This window comes from Tamandua tetradactyla, chromosome 1 (genome assembly GCF_023851605.1).
Source record: "Tamandua tetradactyla isolate mTamTet1 chromosome 1, mTamTet1.pri, whole genome shotgun sequence".
NCBI classification, from domain to species: Eukaryota; Metazoa; Chordata; class Mammalia; order Pilosa; family Myrmecophagidae; genus Tamandua; species Tamandua tetradactyla.
The window spans coordinates 36,806,980-36,834,685 of record NC_135327.1 but is presented as its reverse complement, the minus strand read 5'-3'; the positions used below and the strand labels follow the sequence as shown (position 1 = coordinate 36,834,685).

Below are 27,706 nucleotides of genomic sequence, written 5' to 3'. Positions count from 1 at the left end.
AAATGGCAAAGGTCCAGAAGAAAGCAGAAAAAAATTAAAAACTAAGTAAAAGTTATAGAATTTATTAAAATTGAGTAATGGTCACTTGCTTCATTTTGTTTGGTTAGAATATCCTGTTATCTGGTAGGTCCTTCCTTCCATCCAGGCCTTTGATTTTGTCCTTCAAAAGGAAGGAAGGTGCTGACAATAGTTCATACGATGTTTCATTCCTGCAAGCACAGCAAGAAAAGGTTTCTGAGAATGGAGAGTAAATTTTCTTTTTGTTGAGATTAGATCAAGAGCAAACTATTTCATCAAGGGTTTTTTATGCTTAAAATAATTCAAGGCAGGCTGCTTGAGTGAAGTGATTATACCAAACAATGTTTTTTTTTTAGCTACTGAACACTATACTAAGCATTTTCCAGATAAAGGATTATACTGAGTATTTTTTCTTTCTATCCAGCTATCAATCTCCTTTCCTCTCTCTTCCATCCAAATGACTCTGGTGATTACACTGGATAATTACCCTGATAATGCAAGAAAATCTCCACATCTCAAGATCCTTGACTTAACCATACCCCCAAAATAATCCTTTTTGCCGCGTAAGTGCACATTTTCACAGGTTCCGGGGTAAGGCCCCGGGCATCCGTGGGGATATTAGCCTGCCTCCCTGAAGGTTTTGGCCCAAGTAGCCAGAAGACTGGCCTTGCCATTTTGTGAGATGGAGGAGGGGAAGATTTGTGGGTGGGAGGGTGATTCCAGTAGTTGGCCTTGGACATTGGATTTGAGAGATCCCATTAAACATCCTATTACAGACTGAATAAGGTCCCCCCACAAAGACGTGTTTGGGTCTCAACCCCAGGTCCTGTAAATATGAAATTCGTAAATCAGATCTTTGAAGATGATTGTAGTTAAGGTGAAGCCAAACTGAGTGAGAGTGGGCCTTCATCCGACACGGCCGGAGTCCTTAAGAGCAAAGGAAATGTGGGCCTGGCAGGAGCAGGGAGGAGGACATAGAAGGCAATGAGTCATTATGGGACCCAGGCAAGACTGAGTTGTGCCTACCAGCCAGCCACCACCCAAATGCTCCGGGCTGCGGAGAAAGCAGGGCCTGCTGAAGCCGTGATTGTGTACTTCCAGCCTCCCAAACTGTGAGCCAGTAAACTCCTGTTGTTTCAGCCACAGTCTGTGGTGTCTGATAAAGTGGAAGGCAGCCCTGACAGACCCAAAAGAAAAGTCTAGCCAACTGGCCGGTATTTACTCTGAAATTCAGGGATCAGAGCAGGAGGCGTAAGTGAGGAGTTTGCATAGTTATGAAGACTCTGATCATACTGGACACAGAAAGAGAGGAAGAGGTTAGAGAGTAGAGTCCTGCACACGAGGTTTGAAAGTTGGAAAGGTGAGACTAAACCAGCAAATAAGGCTCCAAGGGAACTTCGAGGGGGAGGCAGGGCAAGGGGACAAGAAAGCATCTGTTCCTTTCTTGGGGACAGGGAGAAGAGGAACTTCCTTTCTGGCTTTTGCCCTCCTCTCAGGGAGAGCCGGCCCTAATTGAGGAAAAGAGGACACAGCAGGGAATGGGGTCAGGGCAGTCAGGGGTGAGCACGGGAGTCAGTGTTCTGGGAGCCAAGTTGCATCTTTCAAGGGAGAGCGTTCAGTGGCACTGGGGCCAATCCTTTTCTACAGAACGTCTCTCTCTCTCTCTCTGCTGGACATTTATGCCACAGTAGTTCTCAGTCTCACTGGGCAGTTTTGAAAAATGCTGATGCCTGGAAACTACCCCAGAAATTCTGAACGTAAGGAATCCGGGTGAGGCCTGGACATGGCAATGTTTAAAAGCTTTAGAAGGTGGTGCGATGGTGGCTCAGTGGCAGACTATTCACCTGCGTTGCTGATGCTAGAGACCTTGGTTTGATTCCCGGTGCCTGCCCATGCCAAAAAAAGAAAGGTTTCCAAGTGGTGCTAGTGTGCATTCCTGGTGGAAAATGTGCCTGCTCTACAGCCAAAGCAAACTCATAAGTAACCACAATTCTGGACAAAGGTTATTTTAGCTTAGCTCTTTTTAATCAGAGCTTCCAAACCCTGCAAACACCTCCATTACACTTCCTGCTAAGAACCCTGAATTTCAGATTAAATACCCACCAGCTAGCTTGACTTTTCATCTTGGCTTGTGTCTTAGTTTGCAGGAGTCCCTTGTGTTTCAACCTTTCTCACCAAATGCTGTAAGAATGTGGAACAACCGGGACATATTGTGTATGGCTGTTGGGCACGCCAAATGGCGCAACCCCTTTGGGAGACAGGTCGGCAGTTTCTTACAAAACAAAATACACATTTAACCCTGAGACAAAGCAATTCTACTCCTGGATATTTATTCGAGGGACATGAACAGACAATCCCACAAAAAGACCGGTGGCGAATGTTCTCCAGCAGCTTTATTTCTAACAAACCCAAACTAGAAACAACCTACATGTCCATCAGCAGGTGAATGGAGAAACAAACTGGGCATGCCCACACCTGGAATACTACTCAGCAGTGAAAAAGGATGAGCCATTAATTTACACAACAGTGTAATGAATCTCAAAAACATGTGCTGACAAGAGAAGCCAGGCTCAAGGACCACAGGCGAGGACAATTGCATCCTTAGGAAGTTCCAGGATGGTCCAAGCTGACCTTAGGAACAGCCCACAGAGCAGTGCTTGCCTGGGGCTGGGGGTGAAGAGACCACTGGGGAAGGGACCTGGGAACTCTGGGGATGATATAAAGATATCCTATTAAATATCTGAATGGGGGTGATGGCTACGCAGGGTGGTTCTTTTTAAAGCCTTACCCTGGTGTTCTAGTCTACCAAAGCTGCTAGAATGCAACACACCAGAGATGGATTGGTTTTTAATAAAAGGGGATTTATTTAGTTAAAAGTGTATATTTCTTCAGAGGAAAGACAGCTAACTTTCAACTGAGGTTCTCTCTTACATGGGAAGGCACAGGGTGATCTCTGCTGGCCCTCTCTCCAGGCCTCTGGCTTCCATCAACTTTCCCCGGGGTTATTCCTTTCTGCATCTCCAAAGGCCTGGGCTGAGCTGTGATGAGATGAGGTATGCTGAGCTGTTTGGGCTGTGCTATGTTGACCTCTCTCATTTAAGAACCAGCCAATTAAATCAAACATCATTCATTGCAGCAGGCAGCCTCCTAGCCAACTGCAGATGTAATCAGCAACAGCTGAGGTTCACATGCCGTTGGCTCATGTCCACAGCAATAGAACTAGGTACCTTCACCTGGCCAAGTTGACACCTGACCCTACCTACCACACCCGGGTCCCCAGATTGCCAGCAGCACCGGTCCACAGGCCTAACAGCTCTTCTCTCCTCCTCCTCTGCAGCTTGTCTTCCTCTGCAGCCTGTCTGCTGCCTCCAGCCACCTGGGTCTTCCCTTTCCCTTCCCTCTCTCACTCGGCCCATGGATGTGAGCCACGGACCCTCCCTGCAGCCTCCAACTCAGGTAAGGTTTGCTTCCCATGTGTCATTCCATCAGAGGCGGATGGTGGGAGCTTGGAACTTCTGGGCTGATGAGGGAGGTGGATCTAAATGATCCAGGACCTAGGGAGGCATCTGAGCCTCTGACCACTCTACAGTTGAGGCTCCTGCACCCGCAGCAGGAGGGAGACACCAGCAGAATGAGCTCCTTGACCCAGAAGGTTAGAGCAGGGCCTGGGCTCCTCCACCGCACTGGAGTGTACTAACATGTGGAATCTGATTCGGCAATGGGTCAGGGCCCAGGAGGCTGCATTTCAAAGGAGCTTCCAGCACTGCTGGCTCTGCTGGTCCAGGAGGTGCAGAGCCACGGGTCTGTGACAGCAGCTCCAGAATGACAGCCCCAGCTGGAAACTACCCCAATGCCCATCAAAAGGAGAAGGGGCTGGAAAACTGTGGTATGTTCGCCTAGTGGAAGGCCATGCACCCAGGAGAAAGAACACTGCAGCAACCCATGGCCCACAGATGAAGTCTGGGGGAGAGATGCCAGACCCAGGTGTCAGCCATTTAATGAGGCTCGTGGCGGGCAAATCTTGTCCTTGCTGCTGAGAGTGGGAATACCTGAGTGGGTGGGTGGTGGATGGATGGGAGGTGACTGGAGAGGATATGGGGGCTGGGGGTCCTGGGATGCTGGTGATGATCTGAAGCAGTGACCTGGATAGGTCACATGTGACAGGTTAGACACATGTTCATTTGTGAAAGTGCGTTGAACTGAGTTGCACATTTAGGCCTCACGAAGGCTCCTCTATATATTTTGCTTTGGTAAAATAAAGGTGGCTATTATTTGGGGCCTCACCATGTCTCAGTGCATTTAGGCAGCACAGGCCACCTAGGAGCCAGGCACCATTACTATTATTACAGTGATTATTTCATGGTTGCTGTTATTTTACAGATGAGCAAATGGGGCAGCAGGAGATTCCGTCATCCCACCCCTCAGAGGGGGAAAGGGGGAGAGGCAGGGGGGATGGTGGGAAAGCCCCAGGGTCTCCTGAGGCCCGTGCTTCTGGGGTCCTTGGTGACATGGAACAGAAGAAAACAGGGGCTTCTTAGTGGGCAATGTGGGGAACAGCAGCTCTGGCATGGGGCCTGCAGGCCTCACTGAAAGCAACCCCCACAGATCGCCAGGGCCGGGGTTGCCGAGGAGGAGCTGTGGCTACTCCCGCCGTTCTGGACTGCTCCCCACACTTGCATCTCGGGGACCCAGCTGGCCGGCACCAGCATCTTTGGCTCCATTTCTACGTCTCTCCTTGGTCATGTCCTTTTAAAGTCCAATGATCTGGTTCCACCTGAGGGTTGACTCATCCAAGAGGCCCTTGAGCAGGAGCCAACAGGCTCTTTGTGACCTCAGCCCCAAGGGGCCTGCAGGAGCCCCAGATTTTATCAAGAACCGGTTGATGTCGCAGTGGCCCTACAAAGAAAGCCACGACTGCTGCGGAATTGGGTTTGGGCAGAGAAGAAGAGCCCAGCCAGTGTCAGGAGAACAGGGGACCCAGGGGGAGAGTAAAGCTTTCACAAACATGGGGGACCGGGGAGGTGCAGTCCCTGGAGGCAGGAATGAGGGGGCATCAGAGGGATGGGACCTGCCCCATCCATCCATTGCTAGAGACTCTCCACAACTGGCCAGTACCGAAGGTGAAGAAGGCTTTCAACTTCCTCTCCCCCTCCATGAAGCCCACGAGGCTTCACTCAATCCAGCCACCTCTGCAAACTGATCATTAGCACAAAAACCTTCCCCAGGCCCATTGTGAAGCTGTCAGTAAACGCTAAAGCAAAACGCAGATGGAAGTAGTTATTACTTAAGGAAGAAAAACAGCTTTTAACTTGGAAACTTGAATGACAGTTTTGAGTTCAGAACATCAATTTTCTTTCCAAAAAAAAAATTCTCTGCAATTTGGGAGTTGCTGCCAGTCCCCAATCCTTGACAGTGCATAATTATAAGTTTATGGTTGTTTTACATAAGTTCTTTAAAATAAAATATCCATCCAAGCTGATTTTAAAATTGGAGGGCTTGTTCCTAAGCGACAAGAACAGGCTTTCAGCAGGAAAAGCAAAGTGCACCTACAGGGCTCTGGTAATGGGCCCTAGTTTCCCTGGTTGCACTGTGCTGGGTGAGGAGCTGCAACCCCGCCCGCTCGCCCCCGGGACCTCTCTCCTCAACGTCGGGGATCCCTAGGAGAAGGCAACCCCTGGCCCTGGTGGATCCTTTGCTTCATTATCGAGCCCCATAGGACTCCGGATACCCTGCCGTGGGCCTCATGTGACCCTCTGGGTCCAGCCATGGCTCCTGTTCCCAACCCCAAGTTTTCCAACACCACATTCCTATTCAGAGCCCAGAACACAGTCTCTGGAAGAACTGTCTCGGGCTGGTCAACTTCCCGTTTGTCAGGGCACATGTGGCCTTCGCAGAGGGCTGGGCTGTGCTCCACCCCTGCATGGTAGTTCCCCCCCGCCTGGCACCCTGGGGGCACCCTCACAGCAGCCCCCAGTGGTCTGAGACCCACTCCCCTGGCAAACTGAGCTGACCTTTAGTGAGGTCTCCTGGTTGTCAGGTGCTACGATTCCACTGAGTCGTTTTCTCTCCCACCCATGTTCTTAGAATCCGACCCCTCCCCCATGTCCTGTCGGTGCCCCCAGCAGGTTCCCACTCAGTTCTTGTCTACCACAGACCCCTCTTTACTGTCCTTTTTCTCATGACTCAGCTTCTAACCCTCAAAGTCATTTAGACCCCCACTGAGGCTCACTGCTGCTGAAGTCAACACTGGGTCTCCTTAAAAAATTAGATTCAATGAGAACCATGAATTGCCTTGGTTTAGATGGATACCTCTTCTTTGGCTGCCTTGCCAGGTGCATGAATATGTTTATTTGCCATCTTTTGAAAAGATTAGTTCCTTGAGAGGTGAAATTTTACCTGCAATGGTTTGCAATAAATGGATTAAATTTAATCCATTACTGTGGGTGTGAACCCATTGTGAGTAGGACCTTTTGATGAGGTGACTTCAGTTGTGGGGTGGCCCAACTCTATCAGGCTGGGTCTTAATCATATGACTGGAATCCTTTAAAAGTAAAATAAAATTCAGACACAAAAAGAAAGTCACAGAGGGGGTAGCCAGAAGCTGAAGGTCAGTGGAACCCAGAAGAGAAGGGTGAGGCCAGGAAAGGCCACCTTGTGCATTGCCATGTAACAGAGGAGCCAACAGCCTGGCCCAGAAGCCAGTTTTCCAGAAGAAAGCATTGTCTTGATGATGCTTTGCTCTGGACTTTTACTAGCCTCAAAACCATGAGCCAATGAATACCCATTGCTTAAGCCAACCCTTTGCATAGGATTTGCTTTAGCAACAAGGAAACTAAAACACTACCCTATCTGAAGAATTTTATCTGACAAAATGAGATAACGTTCTTTGCTCCAGGAGACATCTTGGATTCATTCTTTGTTGGCGCCATCTATGGGTTGAATGTGGGAGAACTTCTATATCAAACAATCTGTAGAACTCTATTCTTTTACATGGCTTCACCCCATTCTCAAGCCTGGCATACATGGTTTGTTTATGATACAACTTCACCAAGTGTGATGAAATTCAAGGCAGACTGTGATATTCCAGTTCATTCTCTCCCACATGTGCTGCCCTTTCCTGAGCCTTAGTCCTGCCTCTCTTTTCTTCCTTACGCTAATCTTCATGGCATGGGCTTATGATACTCAGAGGCTGAACTGATGAAAGAGATGCACATCCACTCCTCAAAGACACTCCAGAAAGAAAGATGACATTGGCACAGAATTCCAGTAGTAAGCAGGAAAGAGCATCCTGTAAGGCACAGTTCTCAAAATCCAGATCACCTGTGGGGCTGGTTAAAATGCAGATTCCAAGGCCCTGCCCAGATTGACTGAATCAAAATTTTAGGACTTGGGGTTGGAAGTCCACACTCTGGGTAAACGCACTCTTTTTTTTTTCTACTGTGTTTGCAAGCTTACATTTGAAAACTGCTGTAGGCATTTAGGAACAAGGATTTACATGTGGTGGGTGCATTTTAAGAAACTCAATCTTGCAGTTTATGCAAAATGTATTAAATGGAAGTGGGGATGTTGGGATCCTGGAAAAGGTAAAAGAAGTTAGGGGTCCTTGCGATAATTCATGTTTGAAGGAACAAGGTGGCATGTGTTAGAGTGGAGGGAATGGAAAAGCAACATGGAGAGAGAGAAGGCTGAAACACCTTCCTGGTTCCAGGTCTCAAGGAAGCAGAGCCTGTGACATGGATTTGGGAGACCATGCCTTGAAGGCTGTCAGGATGAAGAGAGGGAGGGAGGGAGGCAGAATGGGATAGGAGAAGGACCTAAGCAAGGACGTGGTCTCAGCTGGACGCAACCTCCACCTGAACCACGAGGAGCTCTGGAGCTCAAACGGCACCATGCAATTGATCCCACCTTGAGGACAAAGGGCCATTTCAATAATGTCGGCTATTTACAACCCAGTGAAAGGGATTTGGGAGGATCCCCAGCAGAGTCTATGACATGCCCTTGGTACAACCAGTGCCTTCAAACTTCCTATAGACCAGGGTCAAGACAAAATTGGTGTCGGTTGTTGATGGATGGTCAAAAGAAGAAAAGGAACCAACTCTACCAAAGGGGCTGTTTCTCTGGAGATCTTCTGGTTTTGCTTGCCTGGCTTTCTTCTGGTGGTTTTCCTAAGTAAAGTTTATTGGAAAATACACAAAACCCCATGTCAGAGACTCGGTAATAAAAGGAAGAAGAGATGAGCAATACTGATATTTTATGGAAAAGTTAGCATTGACAAAAATGGACCACACCCAAATCTTTTTCTGTTTCTCAGATGCTCCCTAGAGCCAAGGACCTCCCCAAGTGACCCAACCCCTCAGCACAGTCCATGCTTCTCTCCCAATAGCTCCATCAAAGGCCAAACCAATATTGTGCTGGTAATTCGCATCTTTTGCCCTTACAGATCTTAAATCTCAACCTCTTAGGAAAAGTGTAAGTAATCTGTTGACATTTGCAAAAACCTTTGCTTGACAAAAAAAATTCTAAGGAATCATTCAAATAAAGCGCTAGGAAGAATCATTTCCCTAGGTGTGGACTTCTGATTTTCCCACCCACACCCTCAACAATCCATCTACTCATCCAGGCAAACCACCTTTGGGTTTGGAGTTGGTCAAATGTGAAACCACGAGGGCAGAGCAGGTTGTCTCAGGGGCAGAAGGCCAGATGTGCAACCTGGAGCAGACAGGTCAGGCTCCAAACCCCCTCCTTGGTGGAAGTGGCATGAAAATGGCATGGCTCATTACACAACAAATCCCTACTGAAGCCCTAAGTGATGTTGTATGGACATTATGTTCCCTACGGGAATCTCCCTTCTGCTTCCAAGAGCCCATCATCATCTAAGTAGTCCTTGAGGGTTTTCATTACAATTATTAACTGCTACCAATTAAAATTATTAATTATCATTTGTTCCACAAATGCTGTTTTTATAACTCTTGCTTTCCACTTCATATTTTGTTATGATTGTCAAGCCCTTATTCTATGCATCCAACTTACAAGAGCTACGACCAATGAAAAACAACTGAAACAACCAACACATATGAATAAATACAAATAAATAATTCAGAACCCAGATGCCATTTACCATTCCCCAGCTGGGTCCCATTTTTCTTGTCTTCATTCCTCTGCTAAATAAGCCTTCTCAGTGTGTTCCAGAGATGTAAATAAAAATGAATAATTCATGTCCCTCATCTCATCTATCCTCCCTTGCATGAAACCAGAGTCCCTTTTTGCTTTCCACCATCCCCTGGTGAAATTATTTTCCCACTGGTAACTCACTCTTTCTTCAGCCTCACTCAGCTACACTCATCAACTTTTGCTGAAGGACTCGGGGTCCCAGATATGACTTGTCCACTTTCCCTGTGTGCTTTATCTGTTACTTTTTGAAAACTGTGACTGACGAGCCTGCAGAGAGATGTTTCAGGAAAGGCTCTTGGTGAATAATTATGAAGTGGCAACAGAAATCTCAAGGGCCAGAGGACTCGGGAGCTGCATTCTGTCCAAGAAGCCCAAGAGGTCCCACAAAGTTCCTCTCGCATCCTCTCAAGCCTGAGGCTGGCTGCTCAGTTGCTCTGGCAACCGTTTTAGGCCTCAGTTCTCCTTGGAGTGTGAAGAGCCTGGAAAGAAGAAAAGGTCCCGAACACAGCCCTTTCCTAGAACCACAACTACTGACCTCCTACTGCCCCCAAATCCCTCAAAACGTTCCACTAACTCTCCCTGGTAATTTTCCTCTACAAACCACCCATGTGTTTTGTACTTTCAGTAGACTTAAACCATCTAAATGACCCCAGGTGACTGTTGAAATGCTGACTCATCACATCCGGTGGTCAATTTAGCTCCTCCGAAGACCATTCCAAGTAGAATAAAATTCTCAGCAGATGCAGAAGAACCTATAGAAAGAGTAAACCACAACCACTACAGTAACCTGATGTAAAAACACAAGGGGCTCTCAGAAGAACATACAACAGGCTATGATAATGACTGCTTCCTCCATGCCAGGCACAGACAAAAACTGAGCCTTTTGCTTTTCATCACACCCATGTCCTGAAACAAGGCCAAACTATCTCTATGGTTTTGTCTCCTACCTGCGATCAGATTCCCAAAGCTGCACCTACAGCCCAAATCCTACCCATGCACCAGCCCCATGCCCAATGGTCTTCTCCACTGGGACATCCCATAGCCCCCCACCCACCCACCCAACACAGGATTCCAAGATTGCATCTATCTCTCCCTGCATCGCCCCTTATCCTGTATTTCCCATGTCATCAGTGGGATCAGTGTGAATGGACTTATTTGGGTATGATCCATCCTCATGTTTCCCTCTCCCCACCACCCACAATCAGCCCCAACAATTAGAGATTTTCTCCATAATGGTATTTCATCCATGCTCCCCAACCCAATGTTATTGCATTGGTAGCCCTGCCCTGGCACCAATGGTCATCTGCCTTGGTCCAGCCCCCCACCCAGAGCACCCTCCGCAGCACCATACTGGATTTTCCAAAGAGAGTCACAAAGCCTGTATCCCACCCCACGAGACAGGGCAGGGGAGGCAATTATGGTAGACCACAGAGGGCTGGGCAGCCAAGCTGAAGCATTTTCCTGCCAAGGACAAGAAGTTGGTGAAGGGGGTTCTGCTGGGGAATTAGTTCCAGGTCCCATAGCTGGGAACAAATGACCCCATTCACTGTGTTCACAGGTTCTGTGTGTCAGGGATTTGGATGGGGAGGAAGAGGGACTGCTTGTCTCAGCTTTGTGATGTCTGTGGCTTCAGTTTGAAGACTCAGTGGCTGGGGGTGGCTGGATGGCTAGGAGCTGGAATCATCTGGACACTCCGTGCTGGCCAGGCTGGGGGGTGGATGTTGGCTCTTGACTGGACCTTAGCAAGGGCCTGGATCCTCACCAGAATGGTGCAGGTTCCAAAGGGGGTTCCCGAAAGGGTGAGAGAACAACGTGATTTTCTACACAGTTGGAAGCTGTGTGACATTTTATGACCTTGCTGGAAAATCACATGGGGCTACTCCTGCCATGTCCCATTGGTGGAAGTGGCTATGAAGTCCTGTTCTACAGAGACACATCTCCTGGGAGAGATGCTGACATAAAGCTGTGCGTGGGGTGGGATACACTTGGTCTGATTCTATTTTCCTTAGAAAAGGACTGTCATAGTTGGCTGGGGCCACTATAATAAACACCACACAATGGGTGGGCTCAAATAATGGGAATTCATTGGCATACGGTTTCAGAGGCTAGAAATCCAAAATCAAGATGCAGCAAGGCCATGCTTCCTCCTTGAAGTCTGCAGCGTCCTGGTGCTGGCTGGCCACCATCCTCCAGGTTCCTTGGCCTGTGGTGCCTCTGCCTGTGTTACAAAGCAATCGCTCTCTCCCTGTGTCTGCTTTCCACTTTTACTGCCTTCTGGCTTCCCCTGTGGCTTCCTCTCTATAAGGATTCCCATCAAAACCATCCAAGTCACCCTCACAATGTTGGGCCACATCTAGATAGGATCCTAGAAGATTCTCTGCACAAATGAGCCACACCTTGATGATAATACAAATAGGGTCATATCTGTAAGAACAGGGGTTAAAATTAAGAATACACCTTCTGTTGGGCGACATGATTCAGTTTGCCACAGGATCCCTTCTTGGTCCCGCCAATTTAGAGGGGACTGGAAACAGGACCCCAAACCCTCAAATTGTGCCTGGATTCGAAGGAGGCAAAGTGAGCCGGGGGCCAAGCAAGTGAGGTACCTGCTAATCACATCCTCTGCTACCCAATGCACTCCTAGACCGGATCCTGCCCACAGCCCATGCTGGGTTTCCCTGGTGGCCAATGACCATTTCATGGTCAATTCACAGGTGGACGTTTGTATAGAGTTATCAGCACAGGATGCAGAAGCCAAACGTGAAAGCGATGCTGCCTCTGACCCAGCACATTAATCAGAAATGGGTGCAGCGGTTAAAGCATTTTCTTTGCCGCTCAAAATGCTTTCCCACAGATGTTTCTAAATCATCCCCTTGGGAAGCAGAAAGAGCCCCTGTGTGTGGCCACCTGTCAAGATGAAAAGAAATATTCTTTTATTTTTAACATTTTAGAATGTTTAGCTCAGGGAAGGCACACATTTATTTCTTGAGGAAAGCCGTGACCGTCCTGGAGCAGCTGATCTGGTCCCCTACGTCCTTCCAGCCCCTGGGTCAGGCTGAGACAGGAGCTCTGCTTTCCAGAGCTTAGGCTGCCTCCGTGTGGCTGCTTCTGTGAATAGCCGTTCAGGACCCAAGCCTGCCAAGGAGGAAAGCTGGAAAGCAGAGGAATTAGGGCTCATTATTACTTTAGAATAACAAGTAAAGTCAAACTCCCAGGGGTGCACTGCGGGAGGAGGAGAAGCATTTTTGTCACCAGAGCTAGTACTTCAAGTACTTCCTGCGGGCCACAGGGGGCACCCTGATCCCAATCTTGGGTTCTCTTGTTCGCTAGTCTACAGCAGGGGCTCAAAGTGTAGTGTCCAGACCCGCGGTACAGGCCTCCCCTGGAAAATGCAGTCTGGCCTAATCCCAGTCCTGCAGAATCAAAAACTGCAAAGGTGCAGCTCTGGAACCTGTGATAACTCGTTCTTCAGAGGATTCCACAGCTCCCCTGAAGTTCAAGGCCCACTGTTGAGTTTGTTAGTCCCAGATGCAGCTGGGTACATTACTGTCTGTCCCCAAAACAGAGACCAGAAATGTAGGCGATGACCCTCCAAGGGACCAGGATCTCCCTGGCTCCCTACCCCACCCAGAGGGGCCCCAGGGCTCTCAATGTGTTAAGTCTTGTCTTCTTGTGCATGGTCTTGGGCTGGTTCCCCCAGCAGCATGCAGTTTATTTGGGAGGTAAACCCTGTTAGGGTATGGAGAAGTGAGACTGGGAAGGGAAGGGGCCCAGAAGCTGTGGGCAACTGGAATGCAATCCTTTGGAACCCCCAGATTTATCTCTCCAGGGTGGGGGAGTGAGGAAGCTAGGCCCTCTATCCTCCAACTCCTATCTTCTGTGGGTGAGGACAGTCCATAGGGTGTCACCTCCCCAGTGTTTCTAACCTGCCATGGGTGAGGACCTGTCTGTGTCCTCTCCCACAGGGTCCAGCAGGACTGTCAGTCAAGCTGACCCATCCCCTTCCTGGCCAAGAAGTGGGGGACACAGGCCAGCATCAGGTTGACTCAGCTTTCTCCCAGGGATCTCCATCTTGCATGGAGAATCCCACAGCAGGAAACAGGTCACAGCTCTGTCCATCCAACTTGGCACTTTGAAGCACCCACCACCTAGTTCTAGTTTCCAGGTCCCAGGAGCCACCTTGCCCACATCCACTTTTCACCCTGCAAGCTCCCTGCAGTCTTCCGATAAATACATTTAGGCTTGAGTGGGCCAGAAGTGGTTTCTGTTGCTTGCAAGTAACCAACCTCAATTAATCTGCATGGTCAGTTCTAGCCATGCACTGAGACTCTATGGCAGCTTCTCACTGTTCCAGATTGTTGGGAAAGAGGATCCGATGGCGCCACTGGGGGACATCCACCTGTCAACCAAAGAGCAGTGGTCCCAAGAACATTCTAGACAAAGGGCATCACTACAGGCTGGACAAACACTCTAAGTAGTACCTCCTAATCGCACTGCCATTAACTCCAACATACCACACCCCCATTACACCCATGAAGAAGGCAGAGGAGCAGAAGTGGGACTCCACAAAACAGCATCTGAGCCCGTAGGTGAGCTTCCAGATTTTCAGCTCTTTCCTGAAATCTCAACCCAGAAAGAAACAAATGGAGAAAAGGAAAAAAAAAGTTTTGTTTTTGGTGGAAATGCTTCAGAGACACAACTGGTCAACCATCGCTGTGGGTTGACTGGCTCCAAATCACACAGCCTCTCATGGCAAACAACCACTGTGAGATCCTGCACTGGAAAGAGAGTACTCTGACAGCGGAGGCAGGGCAATCTGTTTGCAGACTTAAAGACCCACCAGGCAGCCATCTCCTAAGCTGCAGAGCTTAGCATATTTGACCAGATGCTCCCTCCCTCCCTGGGCGGCACCCATGCTGCACATGGGGCCACTGACTCTATGCCTGCTTAAGCTGGGCTCTGTTTTCCAGAAGGTGCTGGGGAGATCTGGTGATAAATCCCACTAATTTTTTGAAATGTTTGTCCCAAGTTTAAAAACCAGTCTCAAGGAGGGGCTTCTTGGCTACGAAAGAAATTGTTGTTTATGCAAAATGTCAAAGCACACTTCTGCCTGGGGAATGTTCTCTGGGCCCTTGCTTTGTGCCCGGCCTCCTACGAAGCCCTTTCACTCATTGTTTCATTCATTCCACACATCAGACCAATTGGGCATGAGTATTGTCTCCACTCTAGATAAGCAGCAGTTCACTCACTTGCCAGTCACCCTTCTAGTTTATTAACCATACTAGCTAAGTTAAAAGTAACATAAGGCCCAAGTTTAAATAGCATGGAAATAAAGGGGATTCAGTAGTGGTTGAAACAGTGAAGTCCAGTCTTCAGGGCTGGTTTGATTCAGGGTCTCAATGTGGTTGTCAGATCCACATTGTGGAAATCTGGCTACAGCAGTGCCATCCACACGCTAAGCATTCAGCAGAAGAGAGAAGGTCCTCTTTCCCAGAATCCTCAAGCATCTTCTCCAGTCTCCGGAGCCCTAAATGGGTCTCCCATCACCCCTGAACTGTGCTTAGGGTACACAGTGCCAGAGTCAAATGCCATACAGCCAGGGATGTCTCTAACCTTCCCAAACTCAAGTGCAGCAAGGGGAATAAAAACCAGGGGCATGGGGATTGGGAAGGGGTCATCACACCCAGAATTTTGTGGAACAATGATTCGAATCCTGGCCTGTCTGGTTCCAAAGCCTGTTCTTTCTAACAAAGACCCCTTACTGTGGGTCATTTACAATTTTAGATGCTGGAAACACAAACTTGAAAAGTTCCTACCCTCCCATACTCCTGCCACTGGCTCTGTTGCCCCTTGGGCTATAGCCTCATGCATTTACAAGGTCTTGGAGGAGAACAAACACCCTTTAACCAGCTTTTCTATGTTTAAGTCAGTACAGTGACTCTATGCTGGTAATGCAATTGGTCTCAGCCCCCTTGTCTATAAAATCAGGAATAACGATACCTCCGTCAGAGGCTTATAAGATGGAAATGAAAAGGGCTTACATAGTAAATGTCATGGTCAGGTTCATGTGTCAACTTGGCCAAGTTGTGGTACCTGTTTGTCTGGTTGGGCAAGTGCTGGCCTGTCTGTTGCAATGATGACATTTTCATAGAATTAGATCATGATCACATTGGCTGTAGTCACAGCTGATTCCAATTGTAATCAACCAAAGGGGAGTGTCTTCTGCAATGAGTGATGCTTAATCTAATCACAGGAAGCCTCTCAAGGAAGATTCAGAAGAGACAGGCTCTATTCCTGCTTTGGCTGGAGAGCCTCTCCTGTGGAGTTAGTCCAGACCCTCCATCAGAGTGGTCAGCTTCACAGCCTGCCCTGCGGATTTTGGATCTGCATTCCCACGGTCACGTGAGACACTTTTATAAATTTTATATTTGCTAGTGTTCCCTGTTAATTCTGTTTCTCTAGAGAACTCTAACTAATACAGTAAATGTGAGGAAACTTAAAGCAACTTAACATCCAACGTGTAAACAGGCAGTAAATCAAATTATATATTCACTCCATTGATGCTGTGATTTGGACTTGCATACAGTGAATCCTAATTTCATGACCTTAGGAAAAACACTTCTGTGTGAATACTGTTCCTAAAATGCTCCTGTTGACACTGAACAAATGCAAAGGGTTCTCTACCCAATGTGCTCAAATGGCCAATTCCTGAGATACAAGGGCTTCAAAGAGAAAGTTTATTGCTAGGCATAAAGCGGTCTAAAAATCTGTCTCCCTGAACTGTAGTAACTCTTTGATAGCTTTACAGTATCAAAAGATGGGGAGGAGAGGAGGGGCCAAGATGGCAGCTTAGTGAAGTGTGGGATTTAGTTCGTCCTCCAGACCAGCTAGTAAATAGCCAGGACCAGTACAGAACAACTGCTGGGGCCATATCAGTGACTGGACACACAGCATACCCAGACAGAAAGGGGGCCCTGATCTGAAAAGGATTTTTCTTTTACTTTTTTGTGACTGTGTTTCTATGGCTTTACTACTCTTTGGATACAGTTGCAAGGCTTCTTGAGCTCCAACTCCCCCAGACATAGGCAGAATTAAGCTTGTATGAGTGTTTGTCTGGAGTCTTTGCCTTCCCCAGGAGAGGGGTGGGACCCAGCTCTGATGGAATCCCTCCCTCAAGGAATTCAGACCCCAGGGTCTGAAAAAGTAAAGCAATTAAAGCCAGCCTACAGCCTCTCCTCTGTCTCAACCATGGCCCCAGCAGGGAGAGTCACCTTATGCTGGTGGGACACACAGACAGAAAAGAGCCACATACTGGGCAGGACAGGAAAAACGCAGAGTCCAAAGGCTTCATAAGAAAGCCTTTCAACCTGCTGGGTCACACCCCCAGGGAAAACTGATGCAGGTGACTCTTTCCTCCTGACAGGAGGCAAGTGTGGTCTGGGAAAATCTGGCTGGGGTCTATAATACCTAAGTAGACACTTCTAAGATGGGGGTGAGAGTGGGGGTGGGGGGTGGGGGAGGGAAGACACCGAATGGGCAGGGCAAGAAACAAGAAAACAAGAACTGAAAAATTCTGATTGTTAAACAAAACCTAAGCTAGAGGTCTAGAATAAGCTGAATTGAATGTCAAAGGACAGACAGACAACAAAGTCATCCAGCAAGAAAATTCTAGGTAAAAAAAGTGAAAACAATCTCCAGAATAAAGTAATTAAGATAATTAAATACCTAGACACCAGCAAAAAATAATGAATCATACTAGGAAAATTGAAGCTATGGCCCAAAGGAACAAACCAACAATTTAAATGAGATACAGGAGTTGAAACAATTAATTCAGAATGTTCAAACAGACATGGAAAATCTCATCAAATATCAAATCAATGAATTGAGGGAGGATATAAAGAAGGCAAGGAATGAACAAAAAGAAGAAATCAAAAGTCTGAAAAAACAAATCACAGAACTTATGGGAATGAAAGGCACAGTAGAACACATGAAAAAAACAATGGAAACCTACAATGCTAGATTTCAAGAGGCAGAAGATAGGATTAGTGAACTGGAGAATGGGACATCTGAAATTCAACAAGCAAAAGAAAATATACAGAATGGAAAAATATGAGCAAGAACTCAGGGAATTGAATGACAACATGAAATGCATGAATATACATGTTGTGGATGACCCAGAAGAACAAGAGAAGGGAAAAAAAGGAGAAAAACTAATGGAGGAAATTATCACCCAAAATTTCCCATCTCTTATGAAAGACTTAAAATTACATATTCAAGAAGTGCAGCGTACCCCAAACAGAATATATCCAAATAGACATACTCCAAGACACTTACTAATCAGAATGTCAGATGTCAAAGAGAAAGAGAGACTCTTGAAAGCAGCAAGAGAAAAGCAATCCATTACATACAGGGAAAGCCCAATAAGACTATGTGTAGATATCTCAGCAGAAACCATGGAGGCAAGAAGACAGGGGAAATGATATACTTAAGTTACTAAATAAGAAAAACTGCCAACCAAGAATTCTATATGCAGCAAAATTGTCCTTCAAAAATGAGGGGGGAATTAAAACATTTTCAGACAAAAAATCACTGAGAGAATTTGTGACCAAGAGACTGGCTCTGCAAGAAATAATAAAGGGAGCACTAGAAACAGATAGGAAAAGACAGGAGAGAAAGGTGTGGAGAAGAGTGTAAAAATGAAAACTATCAGTAAAGGTAAAAAGAGGAAAAATTAGATATGACATGTAAAATCCAAAAGGCAAAATGGTAGAAGTACTGCCCATACGTAATAACACTAAATGTTAATGGACTAAACACCCAAATCAAAAGACATAGACTGGAAGAATGAATTAAAAAACAGGACTGATCTATACGCTGCTACAGGAAACACATCTTAGACCCAAGGATAACCATAGGTTACAAGTGAAAGGTTGGGAAAAGATAATCCATGCAAATAACAATCAAAAAAGAGCAGGAATAGCTATACTAATATTCAGTAAATTAGACTTCAAATGTAAAACAGTTAAAAGAGACAAAGAAGGACAGTATATATTAATAAAAGGAACAATTCAGCAAGAAGACATAACAATCATAAATACTTAGGCATTGAGCCAATATGGTCCAAAATACATGAGGCAAACACTAAAAAGAGAAATAGATACATCTACCATAATAGCTGGGGACTTCAATGCCACTCCCATCAAAGGACAGAACATCTAGACAGAGGATCAATAAAAAAAACAGAGAATTTGAATAATGCAATAAATGAACTAGACTTAACAGACATTATAGAATATTACACCCAGAACAGAGCAGGATACACCTTTTTCTCAAATGTTCATGGATCATTCTCAAGGATAGATCATATGCTGGGTCACAAAGCAATAATCAATAAATTTTAAAAGACTGAAACCACACAAAACACTTTCACAGATCATAAAGGAATGAAGTTGGAAATCAATAATAGGCAGAGTGCCAGAAAATTCACAAATATATGGAGACTCAACAAAACACTCTTAAACAACCAGTGGATCAAGGAAGAAATTACAAGAGAAATCAGTAAATATCTCGAGGCAAATGAAAATGAAAGCACAACATACCAAAGTTTATGGGATGCAGAAAAGGCAGTGATAAGAGGGAAATTTATTGTCCTAAATGCCTATATTAAAAAAGAAGAGCAAAAATTGAGGAATTAACTGTCCACTTGGAAGAACAAGAGAAAGAGCAGCAAACTAACCCCAAAGCAAGCAAAAGGAAAGAAATAACGAAGATGAGAGCACAAATAAATGAAATTGAGAATATGAAAACAATTGAGAAAATCAACAAAAGCAGAAGTTGGTTCTATGAGAAAATTGATAAGACTGATGGACCCTTAGCAAGGTTGACAAAAAGAAGAGAGAGGATGCAAATAAATAAAATCAGAAATGGAAGAGGAGACATAACCACTGACCCTGCAGAAATAAAGGAGGTAATGAGAGGATACTATGAACAACTATACACTGATAAACTAGACAATGTAGATGAAATGGACAACTTCTTAGAAAGGCACGAACAACAAAAATTGACTCAAGAAGAAATAGACAACCTCAACAAACCAATCACAAGTAAAGAAACTGAATCAGTCATTAAGAAGCTCCCCCAAAAGACAAGTCCAGGACCAGATGGCTTCACATGTGAATTCTACCAAACATTCAAGAAAAAATTAGTACCAATCCTGCTCAAACTCTTCAAAAATACTGAAGAGCAGGGAAGGCTACCTAATTCATTCTGTGAAGCCAACATCACCTTCATACCAAAGCAGAAAATTGCAGACAAATCTCTCTAATGAATATAGATACAAAAATCCACAACAAAATTCTTGCAAATCGAATCCAGCAGCACATTAAAAGAACTATACACCAAGAACAAGTAGGATTCATGCCAGGTGTGCAAGGATGGTTCAACATAAGAAAATCAATTAATGTAATACACCAGATCAACAAATCAAAGCAGAAAAACCACATGATCATCTCGATTGATACAGAAAAGGCATTTGACAAAATTCAACATCCTTCCCTGTTGAAAACACTTCAAAGGGTAGGAATAGAAGGGAACATCCTCAACCTGAGAAAGGGAATATATTGAAAAACCCACAGCTAACATCATCTTCAATGGGGAAAAACTGAAAACTTTCCCCCTATGATCAGGAATAAGACAAGGATGTCCACTATCACCATTGTTATTCAACATTGTGTTGGAAATTCTAGCCAGAGCAATTAGACGAGAAAAAGAAATACAAGGCATCAAAATTGGAAAGGAAGAAATAAAACTCTGTTTGCAGATGATACGATACCATATGTCGAAAACCCTGAAAAATCCACAGCAAAACTACTAGAACAAATAAATGAGTATAGCAAAGTGGCAGGTTAGAAGATCAACACTCAAAAATCTATAGTGTTTCTATACACTAGTAATGAACAATCTGAGGGGAAAATCAAGAAAAAAACTCCATTTACAATTGCAACCAAAAGAATAAAATATTTAGGAATAAATTTAAAGATACAAGAGACCTATACAAAGAAAACCACAAGAAATTGTTCAAAGAAATCACAGAAGACCTAAATAAATGGAAGGGCATACCATGTTCATGGATTGGAAGACTAAATATAGTTAAGATGTCAATTCTACCTAAATTGATTTACAGATTCAATGCAATACCAATTAAAATCCCAAAAACTTACTTTTCAGGAATAGAAAAACCAATAACCAAATTTATCTGGAAGGGCAGTGTGTCCCAAATAGCTAAAAACATCCTGAGAAAGAAAAATGAAGTCAGAGGTCTCACGCTACCTGATTTCAAGGTATATTATGAAGCTACAGTGGTCAAAACAGCATGGTACTGGCATAAAGATAGACATACTGACCAATGGAATAGAATGGAGTGTTCAGATATAGACCCTCTCATCTATGGACAATTGATCTTTGATAAAGCAGTCAAGCCAACTCACCTGGGACAGAACAGTCTCTTCAATAAATGGTGCCTAGATAACTGGATATCCACATGCAAAAGAAGAAAAGAGGATCCATATCTCTCACCCTATACAAAAATTAACTCAAAATGGATCAAAGACCTAAACATTACATCTAGGATCATAAAACTTTTAGAAGAAAATCTAGGGAAATATCTTATAAATCTTATAATAGGAGGTGGTTTCCTAGACCTTACACCCAACGCACGAGTACTGAAGAAAGAAAGAAAGAAATGGGAACTCCTCAAAATTAAACACTTTCATGCATTAAAGAACTTCACTAAGAAAGTAAAAAGACAGTAAAAAGATTGCTAGGTATCTACTCAGAGGACATGAGGGCAAGGACACAAATGGGCATTTGCACACCAATGTTTATAGCAGCATTATTTGCAATTGCCAAGAGATGGTAACAGCCAAAATGCCCATCAACGGATGAGTGACTAAACAAGCTGTGGTATTTACATATGATGGAATATTATGCAGCTGTAAGACAAAATAAAGTTATGAAGTATGAAACAACATGGGTGGACCTTAAGGACATTATGCTGAGTGAGATTAGCCAGAAACAAAAGGACAAATACTGTATGGTCTCATTGATATGAACTGACATTAGTGAATAAACTTGGAATATTTTGTTCGTAACAGAGACCATCAGGAGATAGAAATAGGGTAGATAATGGGTAATTGGAGCTGAAGGGATACAGATTATGCAACAGGACTGATTGTAAAAATTCAGAAATGGATAGCACAATACTACCTGACTGTAGCACAATAATGTTAGAACATTGAATGAAGCTCAATGTGAGAATGATAGAGGGAGGAAGCCTGGGGGCACAAATGAAATCAGAAGGAAAGATAGACAATAAAGACTGAGATGGTATAATCTAGGAATGCCTAAGTGTATAATGATAGTGACTAAATGTACAAATTTAAAAATATTTTTGCATGAGGAAGAACAAAGGAATGTCAATACTGCAGGGTGTTGAAAATAGATGGTAATTAATATTTTAAAACTTTAACTTATGTGTGAGACTAAAGCAAAAAATATTTATTTGGTACAAAATTTATATTCTGACTAGTCCATTTCCTAATACAACTTATGTGGGCAGCTTAACTGAACACCATAAGTACACGGAACCTTGAGTAGGGCATGAGATTTTGTAGGTTTGTCCAGAGTAATGCCCCAATAAATCCCAGAGTGATTTGAACAGTGAATAAAAAAGTATTTGCAAAGCCCCCTTGGGGGAATGGTGAGAAAGGGGTAAAACTCAGCTTCCCTAAGAGTAGAAGTCTTGATATTCTCACAAGCAGTGGAGACAACCAAAGCAATAGGTGGAGCCCTCCATCTGGGGGTTTGTTTATATGAAACTTAACTCCGCAAAGGATAGGCTAAGCCTACTTAAAATTAGACCTAAGAGTCACCCCCAGAGAACCTCTTTTATTGCTCAGATGTGGCCTCTCTCTCTCAGCCAACATGATAAGCAAACTCACTGCCCTCCCCCTCTCCATGTGGGACATGACTCCCAGGGGTGTGAACCTTCCTGGCAATGCGGGAGTGAAATCTACAATGAGGTGGAACTCAGCATCAAAGGATTGAGAAAACCTTCTCGACCAAAAAGGGGAAGAACGAAATGAGAAAAAGCATCAATGGCAGAGATTCCAGACATAGTGGAGAGGTCATCCTGGAGGTTATTCTTACGCATCAAATAGATATCAACTGTTTAATTAAGGTGTCGTGCACAGGCTGGAGGGAACTGCCTGAAAATGTAGAGCAGTGCTCCAGTAGCCATGTTTCTTGAAGATGACTGCATAACGACATAGCTTTCACAATTTGACTGTGTGATTGTGAAAACCTTGTGTCTGATGCTCCTTTTATCTACTTTATCGACAGATGAGTAAAATATGTGGATTAAAAATAAATAATAGGGAAACAAATATTAACATAAATTTAGCACATTGAAATGCTAGTGATCAATGAAAAGGAAGGGTAACAGGTATGGTATGTATGAATTTTTTTCTGTTTTCTTTTTATTTCTTTTTCTGAATTGATGCAAATATTCTAAGAAATGATGAAAATATTCATGATGATAAATATACAACTATGTGATGATATTGTGAGCTATTAATTATATCAAGAATGGAATGATCATATGGTAAAAACATTTGTGTTTATATATTGTCGAATAAAAAATAAATTCAAAAAAGATGGGGAGGTTTTAAGATAGTGAACACAGTGGCTCTAGATGATGTAATTAGAAGTGATCTAATTATTGGGCATGCACTGATTGATTACATGCTTAGTCACAATATGTATGCAAGAAAATGATGGCTTAATTTGGTGATAGACATGACTGTTAATATTATAATGAGGTATAGATCACTTCTTGCTTCAAATTTAAGCTAGCACACATTTGTCAGACAGGCCCATTATGGTGAGATCCAGCTTTGTCTAATTAAGAGTGTTTAGAAATTGGGTTGGTTTAGTTCTGGGCAGACTCAAGTTCCTTCGTTAACAAACATTAGGGGTGTCTTTTGTGATCATAGGACTCCAAAGTTGAAAAACAGGATAAGGGGGTACAAGTGGGGCCAGTAACAAGGTTTTTACAATCCCAAGATAAAGGTTATATAGTTTTACAATCATTACCAAAGATGGACGCAGCTGGGGTACAGTTCAGTAATTTCAGTTATTTCCTTCTGGCAATCCTAGCATACTAGCAAGTAAGAAGAATTACCTATATGATGATTTAGTAGTCATTTGTTAAGTCCTAACTTCTCAGTTACATTGTCAGTCTCCAATTTATTTCTTTATAATTCAAAATTTTCATTTTACTAATGCTAAATAGCCCACCCAGTTTTTTAATTTGTCTTGAAATCTGAGAACAAGATTTCTTTTGGGAATAAAATCAACTTCTTGGCTGAAGACACTCAGAAGGTGCCAGTTGAATGTATACACACCCTAAAGCTGCCCCAACATCACTGAAGCTTGCCATGTCCAGAGGGCTCCCTCAGCTTTGCAAGAAATTATTCAGCCTTTCAAGGACCAGGGAAAGGAGCTGAGAGTTTCGTGTCTTTTATTTACGCTTAGAGGCCCTTCGTGTCTCCACGCTAAACGATTTCATTCTGTCTATCGCTATTAATATTCAGCAAAAAATCAGACCAGGTTCCAGATAAGCCCAAAAGCAGCTAGTTTCGACGGTGGCGAAGCGACTCACAATAGCCAAGCTGAGAGGCAGAGCCGGACAACTTACGTGTGGAGTGCACGCAGGGAGGACGGGAGAAGGTTTCCCTCAGAGCCCGTCAACGCACGGCACACGAGAGGGGACCTGCCCGTTCGCTCCAGCCCGACTCATGCCCTCCATCTCGCCCTCAACACTTTGCTCACTTTGTTCCGTTTCCCACTTAACTAAAACTGATGTTCCCCTGCGTCCGTTTTAGGATTTCAACTCAAAGCGCTTACCGAAAGTATCGGCTCAGGTAATCACTTGACCAGGCAGAGCTCAGTCAGGGTTCTGCCGCCTCACCCCCTCCACGGACTTAAATATTCCCGGCGCCCCCCACAATGCTAATGTTAGGTCTAGTTAAGTCCCTGTCTGCTGCTAGCTTCCTGCGACGGATTCGGGTCCTGTAGTCACCGGTCTTTCAACCCGAATCTTGGCACACGAAGACGAACTCCAGACAAGCGAGCAAACACCGGCCCGCGCCTGCGCAGCGGCCCACCTTGCCCATCTGGCTGCACCAATGAAAATTCGAGCGCCGATCTCGAAAATTTCCCAGAATTTTGGTCGAATTCTGGAAAAGCTCCTGCCCGGAAGTCGCTCCCTACTTCCTGCCACACTTGGGCGGGGCTAGCCTTCCACACCGTTGTACCACGGGGGTGGTGGGAGGGACGGGTTCAGGGGGCGTAGTGCGCTTGCGCGGGGCGCGGGGCGCGGTGGGCGGCAGTTGGCGGCGGTAGGCGGGCGGCCAGCGGCGCGCGAAACCGGGAAAGCTGCCGAGTTGTCTCGGACTGTGGTCGCCGCGCCTCGTTCTCCTGCGGAAGCGCGGGCCCGGGCGAAGCCTCCGGGAGGAAGTTGCGGCAAGTGCCCGTCGGAGGTGAGCCGCGGTGCCGGGCCTTTTCGTGAACTCTTCTCCTTTCCCTGCCCTGGGACACCGACCCCCGAGCCGATCGGGGACGCTGTCGGCGCAGGTAGGTCGCTGCGCCCTCCCTTGGCCGTTCAGGGAGCCCCACGGTGATCCGAGGGAGCCTCCAGACCCCCACGCCCTCCTCTTCTGCCGGGAGTCAGCCTCGCGGTGCTCGTCTCCCCATCCCTTTAGGTGTCATTGCAGTTGTGCCTTAGACTGGAAGCAGCTCCGGCTTAAAAGCAGAGTCCAGTACACTCGCTGAACCCCGAAGTGAGTCTGGCGGCGGCGTGGCCCCCTCTCAGGTCCAGCTTCTGAGAAGGTGAGAGTGTGGACCGTGGCGAAAAGGCCTCTCGTCTTTTCCACGTTGTTCCATCGTCTCTTGTTTTCTCTTTCTGGTTGGAAGTTGGGAATGCCAGCAAGAGAGAAATGTGGGCCTCCGGAAGGGACTGTTCAAATCAGTCCTGGAACTGTTGCGGAGTAGACTACTTCAACTTGATTTAAAAAGAGCAGTGGACCTTCAAGTCAAGGACAGCAGAGTTTTGACAACATTTTCAAAGCTACGCAGATTCCTACAGATGATAACTTAGGCAGGTGCTTGGTTGTTGAGATACCTTGCTCCAGCCCGAGTATCCCTTTCCTCACTGGTGGGATCGGTGTCAGGGTGTGGTGAGGACTAAAGGAGGACACATGTGCCAGGCACAGCACAGCACCCGGCCCGAGTGGGTGTTTATGAGGCTTAACTTCGAGGTTCCAGAGCAAGTGGAAAGACCAGCATGGTGGGTCTGTGGGTCCTGCAGTTGCTCATTTCTAGGATTCAGTAGAGTCAGCTGTCACCACTTTTCCCAGCCCATGCCTCTTTCCGAATGCTATGTGGAATCTGTTATCTATTTCATAAATTGTTTTTTTTAATTATTTGATGTTTAGTTTGTAAATCTAAACACCTCTATTATTTAGCAACGCTGTGCGTTGCTTGGATTTCTTTAAGTGAAATAGCTTAATCATGCAAAAAAGAGCAGAACTATAAACAGTAGTAGCTGAAAAAAAGCAGATGTTAGTGTTTCTTTATGGTTTCAAACTTTTTTTGAAAGGAAATGTGACATTTGGGGCACAGTTGAATTTCTTTTTGTTCTTCTGTAGGTGGATCTAGAACTTCTTCAATTCGAGCTGTCCTTTCGATTGTGGTTCCACAGCACCTACCTGGTAGGTGTTAGAGCTCTCAGAAGTGAGCTCTCCTCCCTTGCCCAGTTAACCTGGAGGTCTGCTTCTACAGTTGGTGGGGGTTAGGGCTACCATTTTGTACTGTCCTCATGGTATTTGTTCTCTTGGCCTCTTAAGAAACCTTCCTTCTCTTCATCCTCCCTGGCCCTGTTGGGTGAGCTTATGATGGTGTTCCCAGACTCCCATATGCCAACTGATTGCCTGGCCTTCATTGGGCCAGTGACTGCTGCTCACATCAACATGGTCCTCTATATTGACCTACAGAAAATGGTTTCCCTACTTCTTAGGGGCAGTCACACCTGTTCCAAGCTTCCAGAAGAAGCTGGCCTTCCAAAATCAGATGTACTATAGTTTATAAAATGGGGTATTTAAAACTCATAGTAATAGCTCCCATTTTCTACTTATGTAGTTAACAGGCTTTTTGACTAAGCACTTGAATACTGTCTCATTTAACTCTGTAATACACCTGTGTGTCGAGTGGTGCTATCCTCATCTAAAGATGAGCAAACTGAGGCTTAGAAGATTAGAAGTCGGCCAGAAATAGAGCCTAGTCCACCTCTGCAGTATGTGTACTCTGGCCTTTATGTTCCACAGACGTGTACTTGTTTTGCCACCAATGAAACAGTATGATTCCATTGTCAGGGCAGAATGAGCTCTGGTGTTCACACAGCTTCTCTTCAACGTTCTTGTCCTGCAGTTCCCTGGGCTCCTGAGGGGGAAAAAGCACCAAGATGGCATCAGTGGATTTCAAGACCTGTGTAGACCAGGCTTGCAGGGCTGCTGAGGAGTTTGTGAATGTCTACTACACCACCATGGACAAGCGGAGGCGCCTGCTGCCCCGGCTGTACATGGGCACTGCCACTCTGGTGTGGAATGGAAATCCTGTTTCAGGACAGAACTCCCTAAGTGAGTTTTTTGAGATGTTGCCTTCCAGTGAGTTCCAAGTCAATGTGGTAGACTGCCAGCCTGTCCCCGATGAGGCCACACCAAGCCAGACCACAGTCCTCGTTGTGATCTGTGGGACAGTGAAGTTCGAGGGCAATAAACAGCGAGACTTCAACCAGAACTTCATCCTGACCGCCCAGACCTCAGCCAGCAGCACAGTGTGGAAGATTGCAAGTGACTGTTTCCGCTTCCAGGATTGGGCCAGCTAGCGGGGACAGGAGAGGCCTCCCGGCGTCCATCCAGTGGTGTGGTGAAGCTTGGGGAATACAGATTTGCTCCTGTTGTTGCAAAGATGCTGCAGATGACAGTATCCAGGGCTGAGTAACCTTGTATTCACTCAGATTCTAGGAGCCGCTTTTCTGAGTTTGTACTTATTTGTCATAATTGCCTTTTGAAAGTAGGGAACTTTTGTATTTTTTTTACTTGCCCTGTAAAGACTCTGGTTCTGGAAATTCTGAGCAACCAGCAATACAAATGTTGCTTTTTCTGTCTTGCTCAGTGTGTTTGATTCAATTTTGAAGCAGGGGGTTGAAGGCAGGAAGCATAGTGGGAAGCGCCTGGTGTAGAAGCCCAGGGTCCAGCCGTCACCCTGTCACAGGTACACACAGCCCTCCACACACTGGAGTCCCATGGGGCACTTTGAAAATTCCCTGTGCTCAGCCATGCCCCAAACTGACTATATGAGGATTTCTGAGGCAGGACTGGCCACTGGCATTTCTCAGAAG

At 45.5% G+C, this 27,706-nt stretch overlaps 1 protein-coding gene and 1 long non-coding RNA gene across 10 annotated transcripts; one reads left to right on the top strand and one right to left on the bottom strand.

Moving 5' to 3' along the window:
- Positions 1–3,453: 3,453 nt before the first annotated feature.
- Positions 3,454–27,468, top strand: LOC143644922 (NTF2-related export protein 1). Of its 9 annotated transcripts, none has more exons than XM_077114576.1 (5): positions 24,618–24,882; positions 25,011–25,088; positions 25,222–25,594; positions 25,956–26,018; positions 26,734–27,468. In XM_077114576.1, the coding sequence occupies exon 5, from the start codon at positions 26,768–26,770 to the stop codon at positions 27,188–27,190; it is 423 nt and encodes a 140-aa protein (XP_076970691.1). In that variant the 5' UTR covers positions 24,618–24,882; positions 25,011–25,088; positions 25,222–25,594; positions 25,956–26,018; positions 26,734–26,767; the 3' UTR covers positions 27,191–27,468. The 9 variants fall into 9 exon arrangements, with proteins under 9 accessions (XP_076970730.1, XP_076970691.1, XP_076970680.1 ...); XM_077114565.1 differs by having other exon boundaries at positions 25,011–25,137; positions 25,222–25,405; XM_077114555.1 differs by having other exon boundaries at positions 25,011–25,137.
- On the bottom strand, positions 12,100–24,829 carry LOC143644950 (uncharacterized). The gene is made up of 3 exons (XR_013156998.1): positions 24,154–24,829; positions 13,476–13,588; positions 12,100–12,340 (listed from the first exon to the last, which is right to left on the bottom strand). It is a non-coding gene; the product is annotated as an uncharacterized LOC143644950 (long non-coding RNA).
- Positions 27,469–27,706: the final 238 nt, after the last annotated feature.